The sequence below is a fragment of the Heterodontus francisci genome, chromosome 5 (genome assembly GCF_036365525.1).
Source record: "Heterodontus francisci isolate sHetFra1 chromosome 5, sHetFra1.hap1, whole genome shotgun sequence".
In the NCBI taxonomy this organism is placed as follows: domain Eukaryota; kingdom Metazoa; phylum Chordata; class Chondrichthyes; order Heterodontiformes; family Heterodontidae; genus Heterodontus; species Heterodontus francisci.
Genome location: NC_090375.1, coordinates 195,902,353 through 195,927,073, shown reverse-complemented (window position 1 = coordinate 195,927,073; position 24,721 = coordinate 195,902,353). Strand labels below are relative to the sequence as shown.

General features: G+C 45.8%; 1 protein-coding gene across 2 annotated transcripts in view; it reads right to left on the bottom strand.

Annotated features, from left to right (window-relative positions):
* Positions 1-7,185, bottom strand: part of rspo2 (R-spondin 2) — a 219,430-nt gene extending 212,245 nt beyond the window's left edge. Inside the window, exons 1-2 of one of the 2 annotated variants that reach the window (XM_068031005.1) lie at positions 6,984-7,185; positions 6,269-6,691 (exon numbers count right to left, since the gene is read on the bottom strand). In XM_068031005.1, coding sequence (XP_067887106.1) covers positions 6,269-6,362 — 94 coding nt within the window. In that variant the 5' untranslated portion in view covers positions 6,363-6,691; positions 6,984-7,185. Of the gene's footprint in view, positions 1-6,268; positions 6,692-6,784; positions 6,901-6,983 lie in introns of those variants that run through there. The other variant, XM_068031006.1, reaches the window with a different exon arrangement.
* Positions 7,186-24,721: the final 17,536 nt, after the last annotated feature.

The following is a 24,721-nucleotide window of genomic DNA, read 5'->3' as shown; positions in this document are numbered from 1 at the left end:
ACACACACAGGCAGAGAGAGAGAGAGAGAGACTCACACACACAGGCAGAGACAGAGAGAGAGAGAGATTCACACACGTAGGCAGAGACAGAGAGAAAGAGACTCACACACACAAGCAGAGACACAGAGAGAGAGAGACTCAAACACAGGCAGAGACAAAGAGAGGAAGAGACACACACACAGGCAGAGAGAGAGAGAGACTCACACACACACAGGCAGAGACAGAGAGTGAGAGAGACTCACACACACACAGGCAGAGAGAGAGACTCACACACACACACAGGCAGAGACAGAGAAAGAGAGAGACTCACACAAATAGCCAGAGACAGAGAGAAAGAGAGATGCTCACACACACAGGCAAAGACACAGAGAGACTGACACACTGGCAGAGACAGAGAGAGAAAGAGACTCATACACATACAGACAGAGACAGAGAAAGAGACACACACACACACAGGCAGAGACTCAGAGAGAGACAGACTCACGCACAGGCAGAGACAAAGAGAGGAAGAGACTCACACACAGGCAGAGACAGAGAGAGGGACACACACACACAGGCAGAGACAGAGAGAGAGAGAGAGAGACTCACACACACACAGGCAGAGACAGAGAGTGAGAGAGAGACTCACACACAGGCAGAGAGACAGAGAGAGAGACTCACACACACACAGGCAGAGACAGAGAGAGAGACACACACACACACACAGGCAGAGACAGACAGAGAGAGAGACTCACACACACAGGCAGAGACAGAGAGAGAGAGAGAAACACACACAGGCAGAGAGAGAGAGAGAGAGACTCACACATGCACAGGCAGAGACACAGAGAGAGAAACACACACAAACAGGCAGAGACAGACAGAGAGAGACTCACACACACAGGCAGAGAGAGAGAGAGAAAGAGACTTACACACACAGGCAGAGACAGAGAGAGAGAGTGAGAGACTCACACACATACAGACAGAGACAGAGAGAGAGAGACACTCACACACACAGGCGGAGAGAGAGAGAGAGAGACTCACACACACACAGGCAGAGACAGAGAGAGAGAGAGAGACACACACACAGGCAGAGAGAGAGAGAGAGACTCACACACACAGGCAGAGACAGAGAGAGAGAGAGAGAGAGAGACACACACACAGGCAGAGACAGAGATGGAGAGAGAGAAACACACACACAGGCAGAGACAGAGAGAGAGAGACACACACACAGGCAGAGACAGAGAGAGAGAGAGACTCAGACACACAGGCAGAGACAGAGAGAGACAGAGACTCACACACACAAGCAGAGACATAGAGAGAGAGAGAGACTCACACACACAGGCAGAGACAGTGAGAGAAAGAGACTCACACACACAGGAAGACACAGAGAGAGAAAGAGACTCACACACACAAGCAGAGACAGAGAGAGAGCGAGACACACAGGCAGAGACAGAGACAGAGAGAGAAAGAGACTCACACACACAGGCAGAGACAGAGAGAGAGAGAGACTCAGACACACAGGCAGAGACAGAGAGAGAAAGAGACTCACACACACAAGCAGAGACAGAGACAGAGAGAGAGACTCACACACACAGGAAGAGACAGTGAGAGAAAGAGACTCACACACACCGGCAGACACAGAGATTGACAGACACTCACACACACAGGCAGAGACAGACAGAGAGAGAGACTCACACACATACAGAGAGAGACACACACACAGGCAGAGACAGAGATATAGAGAGAGACTCACACACACAGGCAGAGACAGAGAGAGAGAGACTCACACATACACAGACAGAGACAGAGAGAGAAAGAGAGACACACACACATACAGGCAGACAGACAGAGGAACTCACACACACAGGAAGAGACAGAGAGATAGAGAGAGACTAACATACACAGGCAGAGACAGAGAGAGCGAGAGAGACTCACACACACAGGCAGAGAGATAGAGAGAGACTCGCACACAGGCAGAGAGAGAGAGAGAGAGTCACACACAGGCAGAGACAGAGAGAGAGAGAGACACACACATAGGCAGAGAGAGAGAGAGAGAAAGAGACTTACACACACACAGGCAGAGACAGCGAGAGAGAGAGAGAGACACACACACAGGCAGAGACAGACAGAGAGAGAGAGACTCACACACACAGGCAGAGAGATAGAGAGAGACTCACACACACAGGCAGAGACAGGGAGAGAGACACACACACACACAGGCAGAGACAGAGAGAGAGAGAGAGACTCACACACACAGGCAGAGACAGACAGAGAGAGAGACTCACACACACAGGCAGAGACAGAGAGAGAGAGAGAAACACACACAGGCAGAGAGAGAGAGAGAGAGACTCACACACAGGCAGAGACAGAGAGAGAGAGTGAGAGACTCACACACATACAGACAGAGACAGAGAGAGAGAGACACTCACACACACAGGCAGAGAGAGAGAGAGAGAGAGACTCACACACATACAGACAGAGACAGAGAGAGAGAGACACTCACACACACAGGCAGAGAGAGAGAGAGAGAGACTCACACACACAGGCAGAGACAGAGAGAGAGAGAGACACTCACACACACAGGCAGAGAGAGAGAGAGAGAGACACTCACACACACAGGCAGAGACACAGAGAGAGAGAGATTCACACACGTAGGCAGAGACAGAGAGAGAGACTCAAACACACAGGCAGAGACAGTGAGAGAAAGAGACTCACACACACAGGCAGACACAGAGAGAGAAAGAGACTCACACACACAAGCAGAGACAGAGAGAGAGCGAGACACACAGGCAGAGACAGAGACAGAGAGAGAAAGAGACTCACACACACAGGCAGAGACAGAGAGAGAGAGAGACTCAGACACACAGGCAGAGACAGAGAGAGAAAGAGACTCACACACACAAGCAGAGACAGAGACAGAGAGAGAGACTCACACACACAGGCAGAGACAGTGAGAGAAAGAGACTCACACACACAGGCAGACACAGAGATTGACAGACACTCACACACACAGGCAGAGACAGAGAGAGAGACTCACACACATACAGAGAGACACACACAAACAGGCAGAGACAGAGATATGGAGAGAGACTCACACACACAGGCAGAGACAGAGAGAGAAAGACTCACACATACACAGACAGAGACAGAGAGAGAAAGAGAGACACACACACATACAGGCAGACAGACAGAGGAACTCACACACACAGGCAGAGACAGAGAGAGAGAGAGACTCAGACACACAGGCAGAGACAGAGAGAGAAAGAGACTCACACACACAAGCAGAGACAGAGACAGAGAGAGAGACTCACACACACAGGCAGAGACAGTGAGAGAAAGAGACTCACACACACAGGCAGACACAGAGATTGACAGACACTCACACACACAGGCAGTGACAGACAGAGAGAGAGACTCACACACATACAGAGAGACACACACAAACAGGCAGAGACAGAGATATGGAGAGAGACTCACACACACAGGCAGAGACAGAGAGAGAAAGACTCACACATACACAGACAGAGACAGAGAGAAAAAGAGAGACACACACACATACAGGCAGACAGACAGAGGAACTCACACACACAGGAAGAGACAGAGAGATAGAGAGAGACTAACATACACAGGCAGAGACAGAGAGAGAGAGAGAGACTCACACACACAGGCAGAGAGATAGAGAGAGACTCACACACACAGGCAGAGACAGGGAGAGAGAGACACACACACACACAGGCAGAGACAGAGAGAGAGAGAGAGACTCGCACACAGGCAGAGAGAGAGAGAGAGAGAGTCAAACACAGGCAGAGACAGAGAGAGAGAGACACACACATAGGCAGAGAGAGAGAGAGAGAAAGAGACTTACACACACACAGGCAGAGACAGCGAGAGAGAGAGAGAGACACACACACAGGCAGAGACAGACAGAGAGTGACTCACACACACAGGCGGAGACAGAGAGAGAAAGAGACTCACGCACACAGGCAGAGACAGAGAGAGAAAGAGACTCACACACACAGGCAGAGACAGAGACAGAGAGAGACTCACACATAGGCAGAGACAAAGACGGAGAGAAAAGAGACTCACACATACAGGCAGTGACAGAGAGAGAGAGAGAGACTCACACACACAGGCAGAGAGAGAGAGAGAGAGACTCACACACACAGGCAGAGACAGAGAGAGAGAGAGATTCACACACGTAGGCAGAGACAGAGAGAGAAAGAGATAGACTCACACATAGGCAGAGACAAAGACGGAGAGAAAAGAGACTCACACATACAGGCAGTGACAGAGAGAGAGAGAGAGACTCACACACACAGGCAGAGACAGAGACAGAGAGAGACTCACACATAGGCAGAGACAAAGACGGAGAGAAAAGAGACTCACACATACAGGCAGTGACAGAGAGAGAGAGACACACACACAGGCAGAGACAGAGAGAGAAACTCACAGACAGAGGCAGAGACAGAGAGAGAGACTCACACACACACACAGGCAGAGAGAGAGAGAGACAGAGAGACTCACACACACACAGGCAGAGTTGGAGAGACTCACACACATACAGACAGAGACAGAGAGCGAGAGACACACATACACAGGCAGAGACAGAGAGAAAGAGACACACACACACAGGCAGAGACAGAGACAGAGAGAGACTCTCACACACAGGCAGAGACAGAGAGAGAAAGAGACACACACACACAGGCAGAGACAGAGAGAGAGAGACTCACACACACAGGCAGAGAGAGAGAGACTGACACACATACAGACAGACAGAGAGAGACACACACGCACAGGCAGAGAAAGAGAGAGAGAGACTCACACACACACAGGCAGAGACAGGGACAGAGAGAGAGACACACACAGGCAGAGACAGAGAGAGAGAAAGACTCACACACAGAGGCAGAGAAAGAGAGAGAGAGACTCACACACACACAGGCAGAGACAGAGACAGAGAGAGACTCACAGACAGAGACAGAGAGAGATAGACTCACACACACACACAAGCAGAGAGAGAGAGAGACAGAGAGAGAGACTCACACACACACAGGCAGAGAGAGAGAGGGACTCACACACATACAGGCAGAGACAGAGAGCGAGAGACACACACACAGGCAGAGAAAGAGAGAGAAAGAGAGACACACACAGGCAGAGACACAGAGAGAGAGAGACTCACACACACACAGGCAGAGACAGAGACAGAGAGAGACTCACAGACAGAGACAGAGAGACACACACACACACACACACACACAGGCAGAGAGAGAGAGAGAGACTGACACACACAGGCAGCGAGAGAGAGAGAGACTCACACACACACACAGGCAGAGAGAGAGAGAGACTCACACACATACAGACAGAGACAGAGAGAGAGACACACACACACACAGGCAGAGAAAGAGAGAGAGAGAGACACACACAGGCAGAGACAGAGAGAGAAAGAGACTCACACACATACAGACAGAGACAGAGAGAGAGAGACACACACACACAGGCAGAGAAAGAGAGAGAGAGACTCACACACACAGGCAGAGACAGGGACAGAGAGAGAGACACACACAGGCAGAGACAGAGAGAGAGAGAGACTCACACACACACAGGCAGAGACAGAGACAGAGACTCAGACAGAGACAGAGAGAGAGAGACACACACACACACACAGGCAGAGAGAGAGAGACTCACACACACAGGCAGAGAGAGAGAGAGACTCACACACATACAGACAGAGACAGAGAGCGAGAGACACACACACACAGGCAGAGACAGAGACAGAGAGAGACACACACACACAGGCAGAGACAGAGACAGAGAGAGACTCACAGGCAGAGACTGAGAGACTCACACACACAGGCATTGAAAGAGAGAGACTCGCACACAGGGAGACTCAGAAAGAATCCTGGTCAAAGTGAATGAGAAGGGAGAACAAGAACCGGACTGACTGCGGAATCAGATCATGTCTGTAGAGATTTGAAAGCCAGATTAGTTTAGTTTGGGAATGGGTGCGGGCGATTTTGAAGCAGCTCCGGAATCAGTGAAGGCTCTGGTCCTGATCCGGGAGCCGGCAATTTTACACCAGATTCAGCAATTCGGAGGGAGCTGAAAAACACAGCCTCCTAAAAAACACACAATACTAAATCTACAAGGCTTTTGTTAAGCACAAATTTTTCATTAATTTCAAACCGCTTAACTTAAAAAAAAGTTTGCCAAGTATTTCCCCCCAAATGACAGTCGGTCTGTTGTGTTTTAAAACATTATTAAAGGCAGCACCCATCACATCGCCAGCACTGACCTCTCCTGGTCCTCTTCCCTCGGTTATTCAGGCTGTGCCCATAATCCATACAGTTTAGAAGAACCAGCGCAAGTGAAAAGAGTCGAAAATGCATCTGTGCTCCTGGGATGCTGCAGTGGGATCGGACTGTGCACTCGGTTAGCTCTCTCTCTCTCCGCGCTTGGTTTTATTTCAGGGAGATGCGACTAGTTATTGGAGACTGGAGAAGTGTCCAAAATAATAATGATGATGATGATGATTGTTCAAAACAAAAAGAACAGCAGCTCTGTAACCCCGCAGGCCAGTGGCTGGGTTCAGAGAAACAGACTGAGACAGAATTCCTGATTTGCCCTTACACTGGGGACCAGTGTCTCCGCGATCTGCCAACTACCTCCCTCCACATCTTCAGAGGAACAGAGCTCAGTTCCAACCGATCATCAAACTCTGGAGAAGGAGACACAAGATGCAAGATAACGAGCTATCAATAATCACATTAAACTCTCATTTGCATCACCAAATGAACAAGTCCGTTTTTACCTATTATTTCCAGGACAAATAATCTCTCGCCGTCTTTCCCTCAAAAAACACCCCCAGGGATTGTCGCACTGAAGCCGTTACTTGGGATTTTTGTAAAAAGCAACGAGAGACATTCAGGACTGGAGAGGTGGGGATGGGGGGGGGGGGGGGGGGGGGATCTGTTGCAACTGAGTCAATAAATCAGTTTCAAGTCAATTACCTCGGGATGTGATCTGAGCAACACCTTCTCAGTCCGTTAGCTTTTCAAATCAGCCAACACATGGGGCGTGTGTGACAGACACAACACTCCAGGACATGATACCACGGAAATGTAAGTTGCTTTTTGCTGCCCCTCTGTTAAAGCTCAGGCTAGAGGTTCAAACTCTGTCTCAGAGCTACCTCTCTGCACAGCTGATGCTGTCTGTCCCTCCTTCTTGTAACTGTTCCACGGATGACGCTGAGAGCTGTGGTATCAGGAGCTCAGGGAGGGGGAGAGAGAAAAGCACTGCTTTTTTTTTTACAAGGTGCAAAAAGGATTGAAGGCTAACAGGGGGTGCTGTGCTCCCGTCTCACACCAACTCGCAACTGGCATTCCCACTGCTTTCCGCAGGGTCCTACCGCCTGGAGGATTCAAACTCTCACACATCCGAGCTGGAACCGTCTGTCCAGGTCAGGATTGGAATAATCTGGAACGGTGTGTACGCGGATCAGATTTGGACTCAAGACTTGTGCTCCAGAATTAGCCTCACCCCGAGCCAAGCTGTTCATGCAAGCAAGTCCAGTAGGCAGACCAGGCAGGGGCAGGACAGGGAGCGTGGAAGGTCTGGCAGGCTAAACTGCATTTACTTTAATGCAAGAAGCCTTACAGGTAAGGCAGATGAACCCAGAGCATGAATCGGTACATGGGGTTGTGATATTATAGCTATTATAATACGTGGTTGAGGAATGGGCAGGACTGGCAGCTCAATGTTCCGAGGTACCGATGCTTCCGGCGTGACAGAGGTGGAGGTAAGAGAGGAGGGAGAGTTGCACTATTGATTAGGGAGGACATCACGGCAGTACTTAGAGAGGATATCCCGGGGGGAACGTCCAGCGAGGCCATATGGGTAGAACTTAGAAATAAGAAAGGGGTGATCACTTTGATGGGATTATACTATAGGCCCCCTATAGTCAGAGGGAAGTGGAGGAGCATAGATGTAGGGAAATCACAGATAGGTGTAGGAATTATAGGGTTGTAATAGTAGGTGATTTTAACTTCCCTAATATTGACTCGGACTGCCTTAGAGCTAAGGGATCAGACGGGGAAGAATTTGTTAAGTGTGTCCAGGATAGTTTTCTGAAGCTACACTCGACCTCCTCTTAGGAAATGAGGATGGGCAGGTGGTTGAGGTGTCAGTGGGGGAGCACTTTGGGACCAATGACCATAACTCTATTAGCTTCAGGATAGTTCTGGAAAATTATAGGACTGGTCCTCAGGTTGAAGTCCTAAATTGGGGGAAGGCTAATTTCGATGGCATCAGACAGGAACTCTCAAAAGTTGATTGGGAGAGGCTGTTTACAGGTAAAGAGACATCTGGCAAGTGGGAGGCTTTTAAAAGTGAGATAGGAAGAGTTCAGGGCCGGCATGTTCCCATTAGATGGAAGGGCAAGGCTGGCAAGTTTAGGGAACCTTGGTTGACGAGGGATATTGAGGGTCAGGTCAGGACAAAGAAGGAGACATATGTCAGGTATAGGCAGCTGGGATCAAGCGAGTCCCTCAAGGAGTATAAGGGATGTAGGAGTACACTTAAGAAGGAAATTAGGAGGGCGAAAAGGGGCCATGAGATTTCCCTGGCAGATAAGATAAAGGAGAATCCTAAAAGATTCTATAAGTATATTAAGAGTAAATGGGTAGCTAGGGAGAGAGTGGGTCCCCTTAAGGATCAGTGTGGCAATCTATGTGTGGAGCCACAGGAAATGGGCAAGGTCTGAAATGAATACTTCGCATCTGTGTTTACCATGGAGAAGGTCATGGAAGCTAGTGAGTTCAAGGGAGGGAACAGCGATATCCTGGAGCATATCAACATTACAAAGGAGGAGGTGTTGGAGGTATTGAAGCGCATTAAGGTGAATAAATCCCCAGGGCCTGACCAGGTGTATCCTAGGATGCTATGGGAAGCAAGGGAGGAGATTGCTGGGACCCTGGCAGAGATTTTTATATCATCGTTAGCCACGGGTGAGGTACCGGAAGACTGGAGGATAGCTAATGTTGTGCCTTTATTTAAGAAGGGCAGCAGGGATAAGCCAGGGAACTACAGGCCGGTGAGCCTTACATCAGTGGTGGGAAAGTTACTGGAAGGGATTCTGAGAGACAGGATTTATATACATTTGGAAAGGCATGGTCTGATTAGGGATAGTCAGCATGGCTTTGTGTGTGGGAAATCATATCTCATGAATTTGAGATTTTTGAGGAGGTGACCAAGAGGATTGACGAGGGCAGGGCGATGGACGTTGTCTACATGGGCTTTAGCAAGGCCTTTGACAAGGTCCCGCATGGTAGGCTGGTCCAGAAGGTTCAAACACATGGGATCCAGGGTGAGCTAGCCAAATGGATACAAAATTGGCTTGGTGATAGGAGGCAGAGGGTTGTTTTTCAGATTGGAGGCCGGTGACCAGTGGTGTGCCGCAGGGATTGGTGCTGGGCCCTCTGTTGTTTGTCATATATATTGATGACTTGGATGTGAATGTAGGGGGCATGATTAGTAAGTTTGCAGATGACACCAAAATTGGTGGTATAGTGGACAGTGAAGAAGGTTGACTAAGGTTACAACAGGATACAGATCAACTGGGAAAGTGGGCAAGGGATTGGCAAATGGAATTTAACGCAGACAGGTGTGAAGTGATGCATTTTGGGAAGTTAAACCAGGGCAGGACATATATAGTGAATGGCAGGGCCCTGGGGAGTGTTCTTGAGCAGAGAGACCTTGAGGTGTAAGTACATAGTTCCCTGAAAGTGGCAATACAGGTAGACAGGGTGGTGAAGAAGGCATATGGCATGCTTACCTTCATCGACCGAGGCATTGAGTACAAGAGTTGGGATGTCATGTTACAGTTGTACATAACGTTGGTTAGGCTGCATTTGGAGTACTGTGTGCAGTTCTGGTCGCCGCACTACAGGAAAGATGTGATTAAGCTAGAGAGGGTGCAGAAAAGATTCACAAGGATGTTGCCTGGTTTGGAGGGCTTGAGTTATAAAGAGAGATTGGATAGGCTGCGTCTGTTTACCCTGGAGCGAAGGAGGGTGAGATGGGACATGATAGAGGTATATAAAATTATGAGAGGCATAGATAGGGTAGATAGCCAGAGTCTGTTTCCCATGGTAGGGGTGACTAAAACTAGAGGGCATAGATTTAAGGTGAGAGGGAGAAGGTTTAAAGGGGATCAAAGGGGTAAATTTTTCACACAAAGAATAGTGGGTATCTGGAATGAGCTGCCTGAGGAGGTGGTGGAGGCAGGAACAGTAGCAACATTTAAGAGGCATCTGGACAGGTACTTGAATGAGCAAGGTATAGAGGGATATGGAATTAATGAAGGCAGGTGGGATTAGTATAGATAGGCATTATGGTCGGCATGGACGCAGTGGGCTGAAGGGCCTGTTTCTATGCTGCACAACTCTATGACTCTATGACTAACTACAACACTGGCATCTACCTGGTCATGTGGAAAATTGCTCAGGTGTGTCCTGTCTACAAAAAGCAGGACAAATCCAATTCTGCCAATTACCGCCCATCAGTCAACTCTCAATCACTAGCAAAGTGATGGAAAGTGTCATTGACAGCGATATCAAGCAGTACTTACACATCAATAACCCGCTCACCAATACTCAGTTTGGTTTCTGCCAGAACCACTCAGCTCCTGTCTTCATTACAGCCTTGATTCAAACATGGACAGAACAGCTGAATTGAAGAAGTGAGGTGAGAGTTTCTGCCATTGACATTAAGGCAGCATTTTACCGAGTGTGGCATCAAGGAGCCCTAGCAAAACTGGAGTCAATGGGAATTGGGGAAAACTCTCCGCTGATTGGAGTCCTAGCGCAAAGGAAGATGGTTGTGGTTTTTGGAGGTCAATCATCTCTGCCCCAGGACATCACTGCAGGAGTTCCTCAGGGTAGTGTCCTAGGCCCAACCATCTTCAGTTGCTTCATCAAAGACCTGTGCTCCATCATAAGGTCAGAAGTGGGGATGTTCAGCACCATTCACGATTCCTCAGGTACTGAAGCAGCCCATGTCCATATGCAGTAAGACCTGGATAACATCCAGGATTGGGCTGATAAGTGGCAAGTAACATTCAAGCTACCCAAGCGGCAGGCAATGACCATCTCCACAAGAAAGGGTCTAACCACCTTTCCTTGACATTCAGAAGTATTGCCATCACTGAGTCCCCCCCACCATCAACATCCACAGGGTCACCATTAACCAGAAACTGAACTGGACCAGCCATATAAATATTGTGGCTCCAAGAGCAGATCAGGGGCTGGGAATTTTTCGGTGAGTAACTCACTTCCCAAAGCCTATTCACCATCTCCAAGGAACAAGTCAGAAGTGTGATGGAATACTTTCCACGTGCTTGGATGAGTGCAGTTCCAACACCATCCAGGACAAAGCCCACTTGATCAGCACCCCATCAGTCACTCCCTCCACCACCGGTGCACAGTGGCACTATCTACAAAATGCACTGCAGCAACTCACCAAGGCTCATCAAGCAAAGCACATTCCAACCTCTACCACCTAGAAAGACAAGGGCAGCAGATGCATGGGACACCACCACCTGCAAGTTCCCCTCCAAGCCACACACCATCCTGACTTGGAACTATATCATCGTTCCTTCACTGTCGCTGGGTCAGAATGCTGGAACTCCCTCCCTAACAGCACTGTGGGTGTACCTACATTACATAGACTGCAGAAGGCAGCTCACCACCTTCTCAAGGCAATTGGGGATGGGCAATACATGCTGGTGTTGCGAGTGACGCTCATATCTCATGAACGTAATAAATAAAAAGTGCATAAATATCAGAACTCTGATACCTATCGATACTGGTCAAGGTACCCTCCAGTTTGAAAGAAATTTTAACACTAAAACATCTCCAAATCCCTCCAATATTTATTGATAAAATGAGGTACAAACCTCACCACCACGAGGATAAATACCTCCACGCTGCTTGTTGTGTGGAAGTGATGCAGGGAGAGATTGAATGGAGTGACATTGGCACTAAATGTGGGGAAAAAAATGTCTCTCTCTTTAAACCTGGGCCCATTGAAATGATAGACGACACGAGCTGGCAAAGGGCAAGGCTGGCACTCCAACAGTGCCTTGGAACCTCGTTCCCTGACAACTTGTGATCTTTCTGTTCATTTTCACACTGACAAAATGCACTGTTTACCTTGACCCTTACTAAATACATATTTTTGCAAATTCCAAAGTAACATACAATTGCAAAATGGTCTGGTGTTTGAACCACAGTCTCTGTGAAGAGAAAAAAAATTAAACTGTAAGAAATCAAACAGCATCTAAATACAAGAAAGCTGCTGATTTGAGGAGAGGATCCACCAATTAAAGCATGATTAAGACACGGGCAATATTTGTTCCCACCAGCGATTGGTTTGTTTTGATGCCAGTCACCCCACAGATGGTGTGTGATTTGTGTGAATTCCACAGACAACATGAATATAAATGGAAATCACAGGGCAACTAATCTTGAAAAAAAACTTCACTTTGGAATTTGGTGCTAATCTCCCTCATCATCTCCCTCCCCATTCCCTCTCCTTTCCCTTGCTTTGCTGTCCCTTCCTTTCCCCTTTTCCCTACTCCATCTCTAGCTCCTTCCCTCATGTTCCTCTCCTCTCTCCCTTGCCTCTGCTCTCGTCCCCACATTGCTCTCCCCTCTCTCTTCTCCTACCCTCCCCTTCACTCTCTCTCCACCTCCCTGCCGTTCTCTCTCTCCCCTTTGCTCTTCTCTTTTCCCCTCAACCTCTCTCTCTTCCAAATTCTTTTCCCTCCCCACATTCTATTGCTCTTTCTGCCACTCTACCTTGTGCCCCTTTTCCCCATCTGGTCCTATCTATCTCTCTCCATACCCTCCCTCTTTATCCCCTTGTCCTGCTTCCAATCTCTCTTTTCCTGTTTCTTCCTCTTCTCCCTCCCACTCTTGCTCTCACATCCTCACCATTTCTTGTTGCTCCTAACTCTCCCTCTTCCTTGTTTTACTCTCTCGTTAAAGGTGATATATAAATGCAAGTTTGTGATATTGGAACTAGCTGCTTAAGCCTATTGCTAACCCATCATATAATCATAGAAATTTGCAGCATGTAAGGAGGCCATTCAGCCCATCCTGATTGCGCCAGCTGACAAGTAGCCATCCAGCCTAATCTCACTTGCCAGCTCTTGGTCCATAGCCCTGTAGGTTACAGCACTTCAAGTGCATATCCAAGTACTTTTTAAATGTTACAAGGGTTTCTGCCTGTACCACCCTTTCAAGCAGTGATCTCCAGATCCCCACCACCCTTTGGATGAAAAACATTTCCCCCCAAATCCCCTTGAAACCTTCTACCTCTTACCCTAAATCTATGCCCCCTGGTTACAGACTCCTCAACCAAGGGGAATAGAGCCTTCCTATCCACTCCATCTGGACCCCTCCTAATTTTATACACTTTAATTAGGTCTCCCCTCATCCTCCTCTGTTCCAAAGAAAACAACTCTAGTCTATCTGATCTTTCCTCATAACTAAAATTTTCCAGTCCAGGCAACATCTTGGTAAATCTCCTCTCTACTGCAATCACACCTTTCCTTTAGTGCGGTGACCAGAACTGCATGCAGTAGTCCAGCTGTGGCCTAACTGGTGTTTTATACAGTTCCAGCATAACCTCCCAGCTCTTATATTCTATGCCTCAGCTAATAAAGACAAATATGCCTTCTTGACCACCTTATCCACCTGTCCAGTCACCTTCAGGGATCTGTGGACTTGCACTCCAAGGTTTCTCTGTACCTCTACACTTCTCATTATCCTACCATTTATTGTGCATTCTCTTGCCTTGTTAGCCTTCCCCAAATGCATTACCTCACACTTCTCTGGATTGAACTCTATTTGCCACTGTTCCAACCACCTGACCAGTCCATTGATATCTTCCTGATGTCTACAGCTTTCTTCTTCATTATCAATCACACCAATATTTGTATCAGGTTTGGCCTATACTCATTTAGAAGAATGAGGGGTGATCTTATTGAAACATATAAGATTCTGAGGAGGCTTGACAGGGTAGATGCTGAGAGGATATTTCCCCTCATTGGGGAATCTAGAACTAGGGGGCACAGTTTCAAAATAAGGAGTGTCCCTTTTAAGATTGAGATGAGGAGGAATTTCTTCTCTCAGAGGGTTGTTATTCTTTGGAATTCTCTATCTCAGAGACCAATGGAGACTGGGCCATTGAATATATTCAAGGCTGAGTTAGACAGATTTATGATCTACAAGGGAGTCAAGGTTTATGGGAAGAAGGCAGGAAAGTGGAGTTAAGGCCACAATCAGATCAGCCATGATCTTATTGAATGGCAGAGCAGGCTTGAGAGGTTGAATGACCTACTCCTGCTCCTATTTCTTATTGATCTCCTGATCTCATGATCATCTGAAAACTTCTTAATCATACCCCCCTACATTCAAGTCTAAATCATTGATATATACCACAAAAAGCAAGGGGCCTAGTACTGAGTCCTGCAGAACCCCACTGGAAACAGCCTTCCAATCACAAAAATACCCATCAGCTATTACCCTTTGTTTCCTGCTTCTGAGTCAATTTTAGATCCAACTTGTCACTTTGCCTTGGATGCTATGTGGGACCTTATGAAAAGCCTTGCTAAAATCCATATAGACTATATCAAATGCACTACCCTCATCGACCCTCCTTGTTACCTCCTCAAAAAATTTAATCATGTTAGTCAGACATGACATTCCCTTCGCAAATCCCTGCTGACTGTCTTTGATTAATTTGCGTCTTTATAAATGAAGATTTATCCTGTGCCTCAGAACTTTTTTCAATAATTTTCCCAGCAACAAGGTTCAGCTGATTGGCCTGTAATTACTCAGTTTATCCCTTTCTCCCTGTCCTTCTGTCCTCTGGCACCTGTAGCCAGAGAGGATTGGAAAATGATGGTCAGAGCCTCTGCGATTTCTTCTCTTGTTTCCCTTAATAGCCTAGGATACATTTCATCTGGGCTTGGGGATTTATCCACTTTCAAAGATGTTAAGCCCCTTAATACTTCCTTTCTCACGATGTTAATTCATATTCCTCCTCTCTGATTACAATGTTTGTACCTTCCCCTTCTTGTGTGAAAACAGACACATACCCGTGATCTCCACCTCCACACACAGGTTACCCTTATGGTCCCTAATAGGCCCTATTCTTTCTTTAGTTATCCTCTCGCTCTTTATGTATTTATAAAAAATCTTTGGGTTTCCACATTCCAGAAGTTGACTGACATGCTCTGCATTTCCAGTAATTCATGATCTTCAGATTTGGAATTCTGTTTTTCTTTTTAATCAGTGTTATTTATCATTTGACCAAGCCATCTCGCTGAGTCCTGAAATCTTCTCTTTGGTTCCTTTCTGTCAACGTGCATTCGGAGTGTCAGCTGTGATTCACCGTGTAGCACCTTTGCCTCTGAGTCAGAAGATCATGGATTCAAGCCCAGAGACTTGAGCACCAAATTTTCACTGACACTCCCAGTGCAGAGCTGAGGGAGTGCTGCACCAACAGAGTTGATTGCCATCATCTGGATGGAACATGAAACTGAGGCCCCTTCTGTACGCTCAGGTGGATGTAACAGATGTTGCGGCACTATTTTGAATTCTTCCCAGTGCCCTGGCCAATATTTATCCCTCAACCAATATTACTAAAACAGATTTACCTATTCATTATCACATTGTTCTTTGTGGGATCTTTGGGATCTTGCTGTGCCGACTAATTCTGAATTGTGTCCATTTCCTTCGTTATGTTCTCATCTTTTGTTTCTCACCATGCCCACATTTCATCTCTTTGGGACTCTTCCTACTTCCAATTTTCCTCCTACGCTTTCTAGTCGAATTTTTAATCTCTTGGCGCTGAATGCGTTTGTGTTTATTCTGATACTCTTATTGCTCATCCTGCCTCCCCTGAATCAGCTAATTTTAAAGTCCCGAAGCTAAAAATGTCTTTCCTTCACCAAATTATATTCAACTTTTTGCTTCACTTTTCTCTTCACAAATCTTGGTCAAGAGTCTCCCTTCATTGTTAGAACCATAGAAAGGTTACGGCACAGAAGGAGGCCATTCAGCCCATTGTTTCTGTGCCGGCTGAAAACACGAGCCACCCAATCTAATCCCACTTTCCAGAACCTAGTCTGTATCTTTGCAGGTTACACCACTTAAAGTGCATGTTCAGGTACCTTTTGAATGAGTTGAGGGTTTCTGCCTCCACCACCGATTTGGGCAGTTAATTCCAGACACCCACTACCCTCTGAGTGAAAAGGTTTTTCCTCATGTCCCCTCTAATCCTTCTACCAATCACCTTAAATCTGTGCTCCCAGTAATTGATCTCTCCACTTGGGAAACAGGTCCCTGCTGTCTACTCTATCTAGGTCCCTCATAATTTTGTACACCTCAATTCAGTCATCCCTCAGCCTCCTCTGTTCTAAGGAAAACAACCCTAGCTTATCCAATCTTTACTCATAGCTGCAACTTTCAAGCCCTGGTAACATTCTTGTTAATCTCCTCTGTACTCTCTCCAGAGCAACTATCTCCTTCCTGTAATGTGGTGACCAGAACTCCAGCTGTGGCCTAACAAGCATTTTCTACAGACCCAGTATTACATCCCTGCTTTTATATTCTATACCTAAACCAATAAAGAAAAGCATTCCGTAGGCCTTCTTCACCACTCTATCTACCTGTCCTGCCACCTTCAGGGACCTGTGGCCACGCACTCCAAGGTCTCTCACTTCTTCTACCCCTCTCAATATCCTCCCGTTTATTGTGTATTCCTTCGCTTTATTTGCCCTCCCCAAATGCATTAACTCAGACTTTACTGGATTGAATTCCATTTGTCACTTTTCCACCCACTCAACCAAACCATTGATATCATTCTGGAGTCTATGGCTATCCTCTTCACTATCAATTACACAGCCAATTTTTGTGTCATCAGCAAATTTGCCAATCATGCCTCCCACATTTAATTCCAAATCATTAATATATATCACAAATAGCAAGGAACCCAACAATGAGCCCTGTGGAACACCACTGGAAACCGATTTCCAATCGCAAAAACATCCATCGTCCATGATCCTTTGTTTCCTGTCTCTGAGCCAATTTTGGATCCAACTTGCCACATTCCCCTGTATCCCATGAGCTTTCATTTTACTGACCAGTCTGCCATGTAGGACCTTGTCAAGAGCCTTACTAAAACCCATGTAGACCACGTCCACAGCACAACCCTCATCAATCCTCCTTGTTACTTCCTCAAAAAATTCAATCAAGTTAGTAAGACACGACCTTCCCTTAACAAATCCATGCTGATTATCCCTGATTAATCCGTGCCTTTCTAAGTGGCAGTTTATCCTGTCTCTCAGAATTGATTCTAATAATTTACCCACCACCAAGATCAGACTGACCAGCCTGCAATTATTTGGCCTACCCCTCACACCCTTTTTAAACAATGGTACAACGTTCGCAAACCTCCAATCGTCTGGTACCTCGCCTGTTTCTAGTGAGGCTTTGAAGATGATCCTCAGAGCATCCGCTATTTCCTCCCTGGCTTCCTTTAACAATGCGGGATACAATCCATTCACCCTTGGCGATTTATCCACTTTCAAGAATGTCAGACCCTCTAGTACTTCCTCTCTCATTATGCTTATTAAATCTAATACTTCACACTCCTCTTTAACCACAATGTATGCATCAACCCTCTCCTTTGTGAAGACAGAGAAAAAAATATCATTAAGAACCCTGCCCACATCTTCTGTATCCATACATAAGTTACCTTGTACATCTTTGATATGTCCTACCCTTTCCTCAGGTATCCTCTTGCTCTAAATGTGATGATAAAACATCTTTGGGTTTTCCTTGATTTTATCTGCCAATAATTTTTCATGTCCTCTCTTTGCTTTCCTAATTTCCTTTTTTACTTCACCCCTGCACTTTCTATACACCTCTAGGCTTTCTAAAGTATTAAGTTTTTTGTGACCTTCATAAGCTTTCTTTATCTGCTTTCTTTCACCCGATATGCTTCTAGATAACCAGCGGGCTCTAGATTTGGCAGTACAACCCTTTTTCTTTGTGAGGACATGTCTACACTGTGCCGTAGAATCTCGCTTTTGAATGCCTCCCACTGGTTTGCCACTGATTTTCCTTCAAGTAGCTGTATCCAGTCCACTTTCACCAGATCACCTCTCAGCTTCATAAAATTTGCCTTCCCCCAATTTAGAACTTTTACTCCTGTTTTATCTTTGTCCTTTTCCATGATTATGCTAAAACTGACAGTATTATGGTCACTGTCTCCAAAGACTAAATCTCGAATTGCGCCCCCTCTTGATGGGCTTGTTATGTGCTGGCTAAAAAAATTTTCTTGAATGCAGTTCAAGAATTTTGTGCCCTCAGTGTGCCCTTCACACTGTTTGTATCCCAGTTGATAGTTGGGGATTTCAACTACCCTAATATTATTGCCCTTTGGTTTTTGCGCTCAGAAATGTGCCTACATATTTGTTCTTCTATCTCTCACTATTTGGGGGTCTATAGTACACTCATAGTAATGTGGCTGCCCCTTTTTTATTTCCAAGCTACACCCATATGGCCTCATTACATGATTAATTTAGCAGATTATCCCTCCTCACAGCTGTTATTGATTCCTTAACCAATAATGCTACACGCCCTCCTTTTATCCCCTTCTCTATCCCGTCTGAAAACTCTATATCCAGGGATGTTGAGCTGCTATTTTTGCCCCTCTTTAAGCTAAGTTTCCATTATAGCAATGATATCATGCTGCCATGTGTCTATCTGTGCCCTCAGTTTATCGTATTTTTGCTATACTCCTTGCATTTAAATAAATACCTTTTAATACTGCCAAATTCCTGTGCTGCACACTTTTTGACCTTTGCTTCTTCTGTCTTTCAGAGTCACTTGCTAATTTTCTGCCTCCCGTTCCCTGCCCTGAATATGCCCTATCCGAAACTGCTCTCAGGTTCCCATCCCCCTGCCAAACTAGTTTAAACCATCCCCAACAGCACTAGCAAACCTTCCTGCAAGGATACCTCATCCCGGTCCTGTTCAGTGTTCTACCACTATGACTGGCATTAACTTTTGTGCTGACCAAATATGTCAGAGCCTACATGGTCTGGATTCCAATAAGACCACTGACATTAATGATACCCTTCCCATTCTCCCCGAGGTGTGTGTCTTCAGTTCCTGTTCTATGCTGTCTCTTTGATCTCTCTTATGAACATTTTCTTCACCTTAGAAGTGTGGTACTGTTCACCCTATCCTTCATTCTGCTGCCCTTTTGCTCATACATTGGTACTAATTATGGAAGCTTTCAAATTACCCATTATCTTAAAAGTTCTGGTCCAATCCATGATTGTATGGTTTTCCATGTGGCTGTTGTGCTGGTCATGTTGCTTACAGCTCAGTCCAAACTCCTGGTGAACCATCTGTCATTGCCTTGATCATCTCCAAAGCATATGATGGGTTGTAAAGCCATGCACTTCTGAACATCTTCACATTTTCTCAGCAGTGAGAGACCAGGAACTATGGAGGAGTAAAGGTACATAGATCACTAAAGACTAGTTCACAGGCAGAAAGATAAATCAAAACATTGGTCTTTATCTCAATGGGGCTGGAATACAAAGGGAAGGATGTTATGCATCAGTTGTGCAGAGCCTTGATTGGACCTCATCTGGAGTACTGTGTTCGATTTTGGGCACTGGTCCTCAGGAAGGATTTGTTAGCCTTGCAGGGAGTACAAGCAGATTCACTAGAATGATTCCTGGGTTACAGTCTTCAATTAAGAGGACTGATTGCATAAACTAGGCCTGTATTCCCTTGAGATCAGACGGATGAAGGATGATCTGATTCAAGGATTTGATCGGGTCGAGACAGAAAAACAATTTCCTCTGGTAGGGGAATCCAGAACAAGCTTCAAATTAGAGCTAGGCTGTTCAGGAGTGAAATCGGAAAGCACTTCTTCACAGAAAGAGTAGTGGAAATCTGGAACTCTCTCCCCAAAAAAACTGTGAAGTTTGAGCGTTGAAGTGTGAGGTCCATAGATTTTTGTTGGGTAAAGGTATCAAGGGATATGGAAAAAAGGTGGGTAAATGGAGTTAAAATACAGATCGGACAAAATCTGATTGAATGGTGGAACATGCTCGAAGGGCTGAATGGTCTCCTCCTAATCCTATGTTCCTAGAAATCCAAGCTAAATTATTTAACATCATTGCTTTTCTTTTCAACACTGTCCATCTGTATCCCATCAACATCTCATACCATATTTGCACTGGCTGCTCCTCCACTGATCATGATTTACCTCCTTAACCCAGTAAAAGATAAGACATGAATGTCATTATGTTAAACTATAAAGTCCTAGGTCCAAATCTACAAAAATTGAGCAGTGACATTTGTAATGAATGTAATAATTTATAACCTGTTCAGTTGTTTTTTCATGTGCGCCCACTAGCTAACAACCCTGCTGCAAGTATTAGCTCAGCTATGCAGAGAATGCTGGATGGTTACTTTTGAACAAATGAGGCTGACTAGGTGGTCTATTAAAGTCAAATACCAGTTTTATACTGAAATGTCAACACACTACAGGGGATGGAGGTTTGGTGATTTGAAATGAACCCATTTTGTATCACCAAAAGGTTCCACACAATACAAATCCTTAATCAGAGGAACTCTCTCTTTCTTTGACACTGTCCCGTTGCCTGAACCCTACCTTTTATACGCCAACATTTGAAAACAATTTTATTCATCATTTGCCGAACCAGGACCATTCATTGGGTTTGGGAAATCGGTGATTACCCATACTGGAGCACCTGTCCTTTTTGTGCTCCTGGGAAACCTGGCGCCAATTGATTGCATGGCCTCCAGAAATAAAACAAATTGTGCTCTACTTATAAAAATGGCAATTTTTAAATTTTTTTTGTTCATTCTTGGGATACGGGCGTCATTGGCTAGGCCAGCATTTATTGCCCATCCCTAATTGCCCTTGAGAAGTTGGTGGTGAGCTGCCTTCTTGAACTGCTGCAGTCCATCTGGTGTAGGTACACACACATTGCTGTTAGGAAGGGAGTTCTAGGATTTTGACCCAGCGACAGTGAAGGAACGGCGATATAGTTCCAACTCAGGATCGTGTGTGGCTTAGAGGGGAGCTTGCAGGTGGTGGTGTCCCCATGCATCTGCTAAATTTTTATTCGTCTCATTCCTGCAATCTAGAACATGTAGAAAAATGATTATATCTCCTGGCATCCTTCCATCTGTGAGAGATGATGGGAATGCAGCCTCAGAACCTTGGTGCGGTCAATGAGATCATCTGCTTCACTTCTCTTGATGGCTGAACAAGCCAATTCTGGAAAGGCAAAGTCTGCCACAAGCTTCACACATGAAGTTATCCCTTGCTGGTGGTGCAGGGTGATCTCCGCTGATGCCTGTTTGCAGGGCTGGCATCAGCTTTGGAGCTTCTGTAACGACATGTTGTGGTGGTGGAGAATTCTTGCCCACAGCTGGTGTCGCTATTCGCATCGATCGTCAGCTAGACTTTCCCACTTGTCATGATTGATGTTGAAGGCTTTCACGTCTCTTTTGACAGTATCCTTGAATCGGAGCTTTGGGCACCCGACTGGTCGCTTGGCATGGGCTACCTCTCCATACAGCATATCCTTGGGGATGCAGCCATGTTCCATCCTGTGCACATACACAAGCCAGCAAAGTCTTTTTTGCTTTATTAGCACTAGCATGCTTGTTTGCCCTAGAAAGGATTGCTTCATTGGTGACTTTGTCTTTCCATGTGATGCAAAGGATGCAGCATAAACACTGGAGATGGAGGTTATTGAGCTTTTTTTTCTTGGTAGGTATAAGTTGTGCAGACTTCGCTGCCATACAGCAATGTGATGACGATACAGGCCTTTTAGATAAGCATCTTGTCCTGAGTGTCAGTTTGTTGTTTGTCCATGCCCGTTTTGTTAGTCAGCCAAAGGTGGTGGCTGCTTTTCCAATGTGTGTGCTGAGCTCTTCATCAAGAGACAGGTTGTCTGTCACCATAGATCCAAGGTAGCAGGATTTGCTGGCGCCTTCCAGTGGTGTGTTGTTGAGTCTGATCACAGGTGGAGACACACACCCTGTCCCATAACTACAGTTTTCTTGACACTGATGGTGAGGGAGAACATGACATAGGCATGGGACCTTTGGAGCTGGTCTTCTGCCTGGGCAAATAGAGCACCATCATCAGCATACAGAAGTTCTCAGACCAGGACAAGCTGCACTTTTGTCTTGGCTTTCATTCTTGATAGGTTGAGGAGTTTCCCGTCCGATTGGGTGTGTCAGTGGTTTTCCTACAGGGGATGTTATACATCACGTTTCATGATCCACTACCGCTAGCTTACTGCAAAGAAGGAGCCTAGTGCATAAGTCTTGCCAGTACACAGCCTCTGCATCACCAAGACCCCCCGTAGTGTCTCCTTGCAGTGACACACGGCAACTAGGCACCCTATGGCCCTAGGCTGAACTGCAGGGGATCTCAGAGAAACCTTGGGCCCCAGGGATGTGATATATAAGCCCACCAGCATGTAGACATGCCCTGGCATCAATCAACTAGGTCCCGTCTGTGGGTCAAATAGTACTCACTGCTTTGTGATCTGGCTCAGGAGAGTTAAAGGCGCTGGAGTAGAGTCCTATAGGTGGCTGGTGATGCCTTTAAGCAAGCACCTTATATCCCCACACTCATAATGTAACCTTCCTGATACTGACCAGAACACACTCACATGAGATCATAGAGGTCTCCCGTACTGGAGGCCATTCAGCCCATCATGCCTGTGCCAGTTCTTTGTGAGACCATTCTGAAACTAATCCCACGGCCCTGGTTTAGGGATGAATATTGACCCCAAGATACTGGGAAGGAACTCACCTGCTCTTCTTCGAATAGTATCATGGGACCTTATATATCCACCTGGGAACATGGGTTTAAATGTCTTCTCTGAAAGATGGCACCGCTGACAATGCAGTGCTCCCTGCATTGGAGTGTCAGCCTAGATTATGGGCTCTGTTATGGGACTTGAACCCACAACTTGCTGATTCAGGGGCGAGAGTGCTACTCACTGAGCCATAGCTGATACCGTAGTTAATTTAATTACTGAACCATAGAATGACACAGCACAGATGGAGGCCATTTTACCTTCAGTTATAAGTTCAATATTCATATAGTTTTTGGAGTGTAAGGAGGTAAAGGGTTAATACTGTAGACAGTGAGAGAGACTCTTTCCACTGTACAAGCAATAATGTAACAGTCACCTGAGTTAGGCTTGAGCAGAAGAAGGTATAGCGGCACAAAGGATGCTATCTTAGGTGGCTTGTGGAGAGTGTATATAGTAACTGTAAATAATAAAAAGTTGTTAGTTAACCTTTACCGGAGTCTAAGACTTTCTGTAGAATGCCCTACAATGCTACTAATACAAACCTAAGCAACAGTTTTGACTTCTGATCTTTTCTGCGTAGATTGTTTCAATCTGGAAGACATCAGCGAATAGTGCTACAACTTTGCATGAGGCAAGAGGTATGTCACATTCAGCAGGAATCAAGCTATGTAACAAATAGTGAGAGCAAAACCAAAATGGTTTATGGAATGCCGTCCAAGATTGTTAATGCGTTACAGTCTTGAAATACATCAGTATTTTTCAGATAATGTATTCCCTATTTGACCCATTTTTTAAAAATCACATCTTACCGACAGCACAAAGACTAGTAGAATGGTTGGGAAGATCACTGATTAGTGGGACAACACAGTAGGATGCAAGATTCAGACAGACTGAGTGTCATAACATGCAGTGGATTAATTGCCACAGAATTCATGTGCGATGCTGATATATATCAGTTGTTGCAGGTAGCACAATTCAGTAGCTGTTATGTTTCCCCCGTCATGGATGTCCCAGTCACTGCAAAACATTGTAGATTTTAGAATACGATTTTACATCACAGTCATCTGGAACTTGAAGTATTTCCCCATATTTTGAAGTATTTTGCTCACCAAAAGTGTGTGAAGTAGAAGAAATTTGGCTTTTGCTGATGGACTGAGCTCTCCATCCGCCCTCAATCAGGGCGTGAAGATTTAAATAATGGTGTGACTAAGGATTCAGTTAAGCGATGAATTTAAGCTAATTTTGCCACACAAAAGAGACTGCACTTGAAAAATCTCTCATCGTGTATGAAGCGCTTTCGAGATGTCCCATGGGCATGAAAAGGTGCAAGTAGTTGTTGTTGTGGGATCTTGCTCTGTACAAAATGGCTGCCATGTTTACTTACAGTGATTGCACCTCAGACTAAGTCATTGTTTGCTAAGCACTTTGCCACATTTCTGAGACTTGGAAAGGTACTGTGAAAATACAAGTTGTTACGACCAGGTGAGGACAGGGTCCAGGGCTCCCCTCTCAGCCTTTTCCTGGTTTGGCCGTAACAGGGTTTAATTTTTAAAACACCATGTTTTCAGCTTCCCTTCGGTGAGTCCTTGCTCACTGATCTCTAATTGTAATGGCAAAGAAATCAACAGGTTTTCTCAGATTTAAACAAGAATGGTGTAAGTTTATTAACCTTAAAACTCTAACTCAGTTAAAACTACTAAGAATACGTGACACGAGCATTCTAGCATGCATGGAGAGGAAGGGGTAAGGTTTTTAATTCATAGATGGAATTCAGTTACTGGTTTT